The sequence below is a fragment of the Fulmarus glacialis genome, unplaced genomic scaffold (assembly GCF_000690835.1).
Source record: "Fulmarus glacialis isolate BGI_N327 unplaced genomic scaffold, ASM69083v1 scaffold6876, whole genome shotgun sequence".
Taxonomy (NCBI): domain Eukaryota; kingdom Metazoa; phylum Chordata; class Aves; order Procellariiformes; family Procellariidae; genus Fulmarus; species Fulmarus glacialis.
Window position 1 is genome coordinate 3,158 of NW_009216131.1, and position 9,085 is coordinate 12,242.

Sequence of the window (9,085 nt, forward strand, 5' to 3'; positions counted from 1 at the left end):
AGGAATCCACAGAGAAAGCAAGCACTGCCTCTTACCATGGTAACTTCTGCAACACAGCAGTGCCTGGAGTCTGCTGATCCTCACTTCAACTCATGTGCAGCCCGAGAAACTCGGAGAGTCAGAGCAACAGCCCATCTCTCTTCACCTACCGTCTCACTCCTGACCTTCCTAGTCAGCACATGCTGGGCCAAGGTGGGACTGCCTGGACCCCAAGATGGTTGGTCACAGCCCACACCATCCGACTGCAGCATAGGATCCTATTCCTCTCCCTCCTGAAGAGAAAGGCAAAGCTACTAGCCTGCTTTCTACCAAGAGAAGTAATGATCTTACAATTAACCAGTCTTAACTGTCCTAACCACACACAAGCCACAGAGAAGCCTACTGGCTGAGAGAAACACCCTCAGCACTGGCCCTACCTCTGTTTGGGTAGAGTATGTAGTTAGTAGCACTCCTCCCCTACACTTGACTATTTTTGCACCAGCTTAAAAGCTAATTCACTGCTGCTGCTTGTATGCTGCTGAGCAAGCCCTATGCCAGACTGCTCTGTATGCCTGCCCTTGCCTAGATCCAACAGTCACATTAAGTACTACATACCTCCAAACTCACTGAGGCAGCGCTACTGCCCTATCAGGCAGCATGCAGACAGCAAAACCATTTGTGACCTGAAGCCCAAAATCTGCCTAAATACAGCACCTGAAGCACAGCACATTGGGACAGTTGTGTCAGACATGCTGCTACTACATTCTGGAAGGACTCTCATTAGCCGAGGAAGGAGAACAAGCTAAAGGCTGAGCTCAATATCTAGAAACAGACTTCTAAAGGCTTGCTGCAGGAAACAAGGCTCACAGTAGGAAGTTGCTGCCTACGAAGAGCAGGATCCCGGTGTTAGGTTTGACAGGTCTCCATAGGACAGGAACACGTGGTCTTAAGGGGGTCATTTTATTATTTCACTTCTCCAAATGTACAAAAAAAATTAGAAAATAACCCTACCCCCACCCCCTCCCAAACCACAAAACAAACCAGTCTGGGCAGCCCCACAACAGTGCAGCTAAGAGACGGCAGGAAATTAAACAAACTAGATACAGCAGCTGGGTCCCCTCAGCCCACATGGTCACTGGCTCTCCACAACCCAGAACTGGCCCCAGTCTGCCCAGTGCTTCCCCAATTCACACAGAGCTCATCCTGACAAGATGGCGAGTGGGTACTTTACAAATCCTCCTTCACCTTCTTCTTGGATTTCTTGGTTTTATCTTCCTCCTGCAGCACAGGAGTGTTGGTTGCCTCCCGCTTCAAGTAGCTAATGAAGTCACTCACTTCTCTGCCACCCTGCAGAAAGCACAAGACAGTAAGGCAGTGCCTGTACTCCCTGTGGGATTCCCCTTCGCTAGAGGGGGAGTTCAGGTGCCAGGCAGGAGACCAAAGTGACTGCAAGCAGAGCCCTCCCCTGTGGGTCTGCAGCATGCAGCAGAACACTCCCAGCAGGTACCACTGGGTGCGTTCCCAGGGTAACTAATGGGACAGAGTGCCACCCGCAACTCCAGAGAGGCTCACCATTATTTGGACACCTGGATGCTACTTCATTTCTTTACAAAGCAGCAAGAGCAGCAAAAGACTTACCTCATACTTCTTTGGACTCTGCTTCTTGCCAGCTGGAGCAAAATAGATGGTGGGGAAGCTGAGGAGAGAGAAGAGACATCTCAGCTCGTAACGTGCTGTGTTCTTTCAGACCAGCAGGCTAGCCCTCACTGAAGGGACTCGCACTCTGCATTCCTCTGGTTTAATGTGATAACAACTTCAGCAGCTCTTAAGCCCGCAGGTGTGGCCTCCAAAAGCCTGGCCATGTCCGCAGAGTTGGCTGAGCTCAACTATGTCCAAGTTTGCTAGCTAAACTGTTTTCAGAAAAGGGAGCCCAGCTCTGTTTTTACACTGCCAAGAACAGAATCACAGCAGATTCAAAAACAGAGGAAGGGGTTCAGCAAAACAGGCCTCCAGGCATAGCCAGGACACCAGAATCCCAGAGAGGCAAGGCAGATGAACATCCTTTGTTTTCACTCTTGATTTCTTCACTCTAAGCAAATGCCTCGCAATTGCATGCCAATTGCCCCTGCCCATCCTCCCCGGGAGACTCTTTCAGCTCTTCTGTTGTGGTTGCGGGTCAGAGACAGAGGCCTGAACACAGTGGTGTAACAACAGTAAGACCTACCCTCTGACTTCATATGGAGAAGGCACATCATTGGCTGTAGCATCCATTTTGGCAATGACGATATTGGGGTCCTTACTGAGCTGTTGGTAGAAAAAGCTTATTAGTAACTAATGCATAGTAGTTAACAGCAGGAACTCACTGATCAACATCATCTAAGATAGTGATGTCAGAGGACAGTGCACACAGTATGCTAAAAGGTGAGTAAATTTCTTCGGAGCCGTTTTCTTCAGCCTCAACAGGGGCACAGGGAACAAAGTCCCTCCTCAGTCAGCTGTATGCAGCACACATCTCCCAGTGGTACCTGCTGAATTGGTCTGGTATAACTTCTGAGAATGCCTACCCCAGAGCAACTGCTGACCTTCAATCCTAGAAAAAGAGTTGTGAGGATATGCAGTGCTCAGGAAGGAGGGGTGCCTGACAGCCAAATAGCAAAAGGCTGGTCAGATCTGGGAGAACAGATTTATGTACTCGTGAAAGTGTGCAGGGCAGTGTTATCCTTCACCAGATTGGAGACTATAATCATGCAGAGGGAAAAGACCCAAAAAGAAACTTTGCCAATTAAGGCCAGTCATTGAATCAGGGAATATTTATGTGCCACAGCAAAGGGCACAGGCTAAACCTACTAGTGTGGTTGCTACCACACTCCAGATCCCGCTAATGTACTTCTGCATTCGCAGCAAATGTCAAAACTCGTAGTCCTCGGGAAGGCACAATTATGCCCTGTTACCATGAAGGCTAGACAGACAGAACCTGCAGGATTGTTTAGTGCTGCAAAATTCTAGTTTGTGTTTGCAACAGAGTCCCAGACCTACCTTCTCCCCCAATTCTTTGTATTTGGGCTCCAGATTCTTGCAATGGCCACACCAGGGTGCATAAAACTCTATCAGGACATCTTTGTCTTCTGCATTAACAATTTCATCAAAGTTCTCAGCAACCACCACCTGATAATGTTTGATCATACTAGTTAGTTTTTTTTCTCAATCAAGAGCGAGGCTGTAACATGACATGCTCCATACACTCTGCCCAAGAAAGCCTGGACCTCCCAGGGTAAGCAGTAAGAGTCACGCTGCGTTTACACAGCAAGCAGCAAAATCACCAAACACACAACTCTTCACCAAGCTCCAACATCCGCAACTTGCAGGTAAAAACCTGTCATAAGATACCAGCACTACCTGCAAGTGAGGTTTGCATCTGGTATTCTCACAGGAGGAAGACAAAATCATTTCTTTTTAATCCCAGCAAGTTCCAGGCTGAGGAATCAGTTTAGCAAGACTGGCTGAGGCCATCCCCATCCACACACAAACAAGCAGTGACTTTCACTGCTTATAAGGCCTTCATCATAAAGCCATGCCATAGAACGCTTTCATTCAGGGCAGAATTTACTGGGAGGGATGAAAGGCAGGAGCTATACCACCACCACCCCCCCAGTGATGAGATGAACACGTAACTCCTTAGAAATAGTGCAGTCATGACCGACTTGAAAGCCATGCCATGAGGGAGCGCAAGCCAAAACAGTAGGCCTTCACATAATCCCTGTAAATTTGGATGATCCTGCACTTGTAGAGCACATCACTAGCATGCTCAAGCAGCAGTTACTATGCTGAAAGAACAAAATGGAATCAAAACTGCAAGCTGCATTTCTCCCTTGGCTCAGAAAACTGCAATACAACAAGGGAGTGAATTCTTCTTCCGTCTATCACTGCAGAGGCTTCTCAAGATGCGACAATGCAGCATGGGACACTGGCATATGACTAGAAGCTGCTGCTGAACAGTGTTTCTTCACCCACTGGTAGGAGCTGCTGCTACGTGTGATACAGCACTCACCTTCACAGGGCCATCATTGCTTTCAGGGACAGGTTCCGACTTCAGGTACTTTTTCAAGTTTCCATCAAAGTAATCTTGCAGGAATCTCTCCAGAGCCTTTCCATCACGGCTGAAAGGGAAACGTCGTTTTACAGCCATCATCATACATACAGGATGAGAGGGGAAAACTTTCTAGGCTGATTTAAGCTCCTTCCACCCACAGAACAGATGCCACCTGCATCTCCCAGAGCACCAGTCTGTGCCTGGCTTAGACGACCCCAGAACAAGTGCAAAGATGCCCTCAAGAGTTTTGGCAGGAGGCTGGATGCACATTGCATTCTAAGTTTTAGGCCTTCTAGCACTCTTAAGTTTCTTTTTTCAAGAAGAAAGGTACAACTATTTCCTGTGCCCTTTAATGCATCTTAGTTCCTAACCAGACACTTAAATATCTTGAATTAGATTATCTACCTTTGTATAACCGGAGGGGCCTCAAGCTCTCTAGAAGGCAGGAAAACACACAAGTAGGAGCCATTTTGACCCAGCAATCATTTCTTCCAGCTGGAATATCCAGCTTTCCCGTTTCCTCCAAGCTAACAAAGTATGATCTGGGGCTGGAACATCCAGCTTTCCCTTTTCCTCCAAGCTAACAAAGTATGATCTGGTCAGAGACCCTCAGACCGAAGTCCATCAAGTGAGAGGCAACACTGCTTAGTTCAAAAACTTACGAGAATTCTTCCTGCATGACATATTTATTTCCTTTAGCGGTTCTGATGGCAACAACCGGAGCCTCACCCACGCTGCTGTCTAGACCAAACTCTGAAAGCTCATGGCCAAAGGTTTTCCGACTAGCAACAGCAAAAGACAGTTTGTGGCCAGCATCTAAGAACTTCTTTGCAATCATCATAACTCTGAGGGGAAAAACAAAAAACACAAAACATCATTCCTTGGAACATCATCTTCTACATGATGTAACACCCTTCAAGTTGAAGTGCACACTGGGCAAGGACTTCAATGGCGTGATGTGTTCTGCACAGGCAAGTCCTATGGAAATGGTGTTAAGAAGCAGAGGAGTAAGCTTGTGTCTATTGTGAATGAGGCCTGTGCAAATGTTGTGTGCTTCATCCTCCATTCATCAGCATGACCACCATGGTCTCAGGTACTGGGGAAAGGACAGAATCCCACACAACACCAGCAAGGAAGTTTGTGCTTAAGGTCTAAGGACTAGGGATCCAAAAGCAAGCAGGTGGGGTTTCAAAGGATACACATTGCATGCTTTGGGCTCTGCAGGCAGCAGCGACCCCAGCAGTTCAGATTAGAAACTCAGCTGGAAGCTTTCTGGGAGAGAATAATTCACGTATAAACAATAGGAGAAACTTTGTCAACTGAGCTATGGAACAGCACCGAAGCAGGGAACAAGTGAGAGAAGCCCATTAACCCCCCGCCACTGTGTACCTGTTGCGCCAGTAGTTGGAGCCCTTCGCATTCTTCTCATAGTCCACATCATAGTATGCCACCAACAAATCCTTCCCCTGGATCAAGTCTTTGTTGTCTTCAGTCATGTGTGGACAGATGCCAAAGCTATCAATGAGACAGATGTTAGCAGCTTCGGTTTCACTGCCCAGAACCCATCACCTCCCAGGAATGGACTTGATGCAGCACACTCTTGTTTCCTACCCAAGAACATTAAATGCCAGTAATCAATAAGACCTAAAGAACTCACATGTTCTCCTGGATAAATTTCTTGATCTTTCCACTGGTGATTTTGTCTTCTGTGTACTTGACAGAGCTGTCCTCAAACTTGTTCGTCAGGCGTGGAGGACGGAATAAGACTATACCCCTGAGGGGAAGCAGGTATCGTGAATTAGTTTAAAGCATCCCTGGGTTTCCAAGGATGGCAGCTAGATGAGGTAAGAACCCAATCTCCAGTGACTACCCCCATTCACAGTTCATAGCTTCAACAAGACTGTCTAGTTTCTTGGTGGCACTACTGTACTAGATTTACCTGTCAGACATTATTCAGACAGGCCACAATGAGAAACAAAAACCCCACCATAACAAGCAATGGGGAAGCAAAACACCTTTGTTGAGATACTTCCCATCCAGAGGCAGACACTAACGCTTCAAAGCCTGCAACCATTTGTACCTTTCTATCTCAGTCCAAAGAAATAAAAAAGATATGCCACTGGCAGTTAGGGAAGAAACAAGACCTTAAGCTATGTTCAGAATATGAATCCAGTTAACAACTGGAACCCATGAATTTGTTCCAGATCTCTCAATAACAAGAAATCCTTGTGTTAGACAACTTACTCTCCATCTTCCTCATACTTCTGCACCAATTGGTCCTCACTGGTATGTGCAAAACGGTAGTTATCTCTTAAGTTGTTGGCAGCTTTCATGAATTCTGAATAAGCATCGCCAGATGCATCTCCAAAAAAGCCTGCAACAGAAAGACAGGTGGTGACCCCAAACGAAATCAGCAGCAGGCACTGTGCAGCCCTCATCATTTATCTCTACAATGCACTGAAAGATCACTTTTGAATTAAGTCCTCCAATGCATGTTCTGGCCTTCATCTCTGACAGCTTCTCTCCCATTTTTATTGGAACTTTTCTACGTTCCCTCCCTTCCACCACCAGAAAGTTACTCAAGAGTCTGCCCAGCTTAGTCATTCAGCCAAAAGGCAGTTGTCCTCTGAGCACTAAGACATCCACTTGTAACCGTGTGACACTACTAGTGATAACAACTGCCAATGGTGCATAACACAAATAAGTTTGGGAATGCTGATCAATACTCATCCAGTTACACTTGTAAGATGGCACCTGATCTGCACAAAGGAAAGCTACTATTACCACTTGTAAACCATGATCAAAGCATGCGATGTTGACAGCCTACCAGTGTCACAAGACAGCACCCGAATGTACTTTCTAGCAATCCAAAGAGACCAGTTGTCAGCCAGCCAAAAGAGCAACAAAATTTAAAAAATATACACTATGGTGCCACGAGGTCTGACAGACAGTCAGAGAACCACAGGGGAAAAAAAAAAAAGCAAAAAAAAAAAGCTTGGAAGGAATCCCCAGAGGTGATTGAGTCCAACCTCCTGCTCAAAGCAGGACCAGCTTGAGAGTCAGATCCAGTTGCTCAGAGCCTTCTCCAACTGAGTTTTGAAAATCTCCCAGACTGAATGTTTCGAAATCCCTCTGGGCACACATTCCACTGCTTTATCGTTCTCATTATGAAAAACTTTTTTGCTCATGTCTATCTGGAATTTCTCTTGTTACAGCTTGTGATACAGCCTCTTATCGTTTCACAGTATATTCCCCAAGACATCTCCCAGAGCCAAGCATCCACTCATTTCAGTGCTGTACTGCATCCACTCACCCACTACAGAAGCATCTTTATCACCAATGAATTTCTCAAAATCAGCCACAGAATTGAGAGCCACCGAAGCAGGTCCCGCCTGTTTCTTGAGATGACTGACAATCCCATCTTAGAAGAAAAGTTAAGTGATTAAAGGGATCAATACAAAGTTCCACAAGACATTTTTCAAGCTTCCTAAAACAAAAGTTGTTTCTGCAGAATCCATACACCTCTCCCATACAATAAATATGATGTGAATTGAAGGAGTGCTATCACCAACTTCACATAGGAACCTTCTAGCATTTTCCAGACACTGCACATCCAGGGTACTAGGAGTTAAAGGTAATGTGGAAACCTTCACCTTTAAAAGAGAGCTTTAAGGGATACTAAACACCCAGGGCTCTGCCAGCACAAAGAGTTCTGGAAAGGGCAAGGGGGTGGGGGTGTGTGTAGGTGTGAACCTTCTTTGTATCCCTCAACACATGTAACATCCCTGACACAAGTCTATTATACGTGGGTCTGCCTTCCAGCACCATTTCGGCAAGCCGGATGCTTGCTGACGAGCTCTTACCTGCTGTCCTGGGCCCATCATATGTTCCTGCCTCTTCTCCATCTCGAAAAATCTTTAAGGTGGGATATCCACTGACTCCATACTTATTACAGGTGTTTGAGTTTGCTGTACAGTCAACCTAAAGGAAGAGGAACATTGCTACTCAGTGACCTAGCCACCCGTACGCACAAAAGAAAGCGGCTTTGCTGTTGCCCACATTATCACATATAAAGTCTAGAGGGTCTGAAAGCTCTCGGGTGTCTTTAACCAAGGCTGAATTCCTTTCACAAAAAGTGTAAGGATCCGCAAAGCATCTACAAGACCAAAAGCTGGAGAGTCAAGACTGGGGAAGGAGGTAGCATGGGTGTAATGACAGGCCCAGAAAAACATTTGAGGAAATACTGGAAAGATTAAGTAGTTGCAAGTTTGACCAGACTACACACACAGAAAAATACTAGAAGAATAGATTCTTGTAATCAATGACAGGCTTAACAGGTATCAACTGTTCTCAGCACCTTATCAGTCCTAAAGTTCCTACAACGCCTGAAGAAAACAGGCTGACCTCAACTGACAAGGAGGCCATGGTGTCAAGAGTCCATCCCACTTCCCAGAAAAGAAGAGGAAGACCCTGATTTGAGAAAACCATACAAGTTTCCTGGTGGAAAAGAAAGCTCTTGGGCAGCAAGGGACAATACCATGAAGTACAGTATGATGCTAGTTCTCAGACTAGATTACACAGCTCAAAGAAGGCTTCTTCCGCCCAGTTCGGGCGAGCCCTCTTTTACACACTAGCACACACCCATTTTATGCTCTGCACACCATCTGAGTGGCAGCAGCCCTCGCAGGGTTCAGCTTCCAGATCATTCCCTGGCGTCTAAATCTTCAAAGAGACGAAGCCCTAGAGAGCTCTAAAGAGCCTGGAAAACGCCCGATGCGCACACCGGCAGGCGTTGTTAGCAGACTGCAACAGCAAAGCTTTAATTTGGCCAAAGTCTATCCGTAAGCCGCCCCCGGGACAGTACCGCCCCCGGGAAGAGCTGGTGCAGCAGATCCTCACCTTCACGAGCGGCACGATCCCCTTCAGCCTGGTCGCCGCCGACTCGTACTCCGGTGCCAGCCGCTTGCAGTGCCCGCACCTGGGAGGACGGGGGGGTTAGGCCGGCCTGGGGCGCCC

General features: G+C 46.8%; 1 protein-coding gene across 1 annotated transcript; it reads right to left on the minus strand.

Annotated features, from left to right (window-relative positions):
- Nucleotides 1-920: 920 nt before the first annotated feature.
- PDIA3 (protein disulfide isomerase family A, member 3) lies at nt 921-9,046 on the minus strand (the record flags this gene model as incomplete). The annotated part of the gene is made up of 12 exons (XM_009579177.1): nt 921-1,326; nt 1,618-1,675; nt 2,204-2,283; nt 3,016-3,144; nt 4,028-4,136; nt 4,732-4,914; nt 5,459-5,584; nt 5,727-5,843; nt 6,314-6,443; nt 7,383-7,490; nt 7,933-8,050; nt 8,969-9,046. Coding segments are annotated over 12 exons (1,356 nt in total), but the record flags the coding sequence as incomplete, so codon positions are not given.
- Nucleotides 9,047-9,085: the final 39 nt, after the last annotated feature.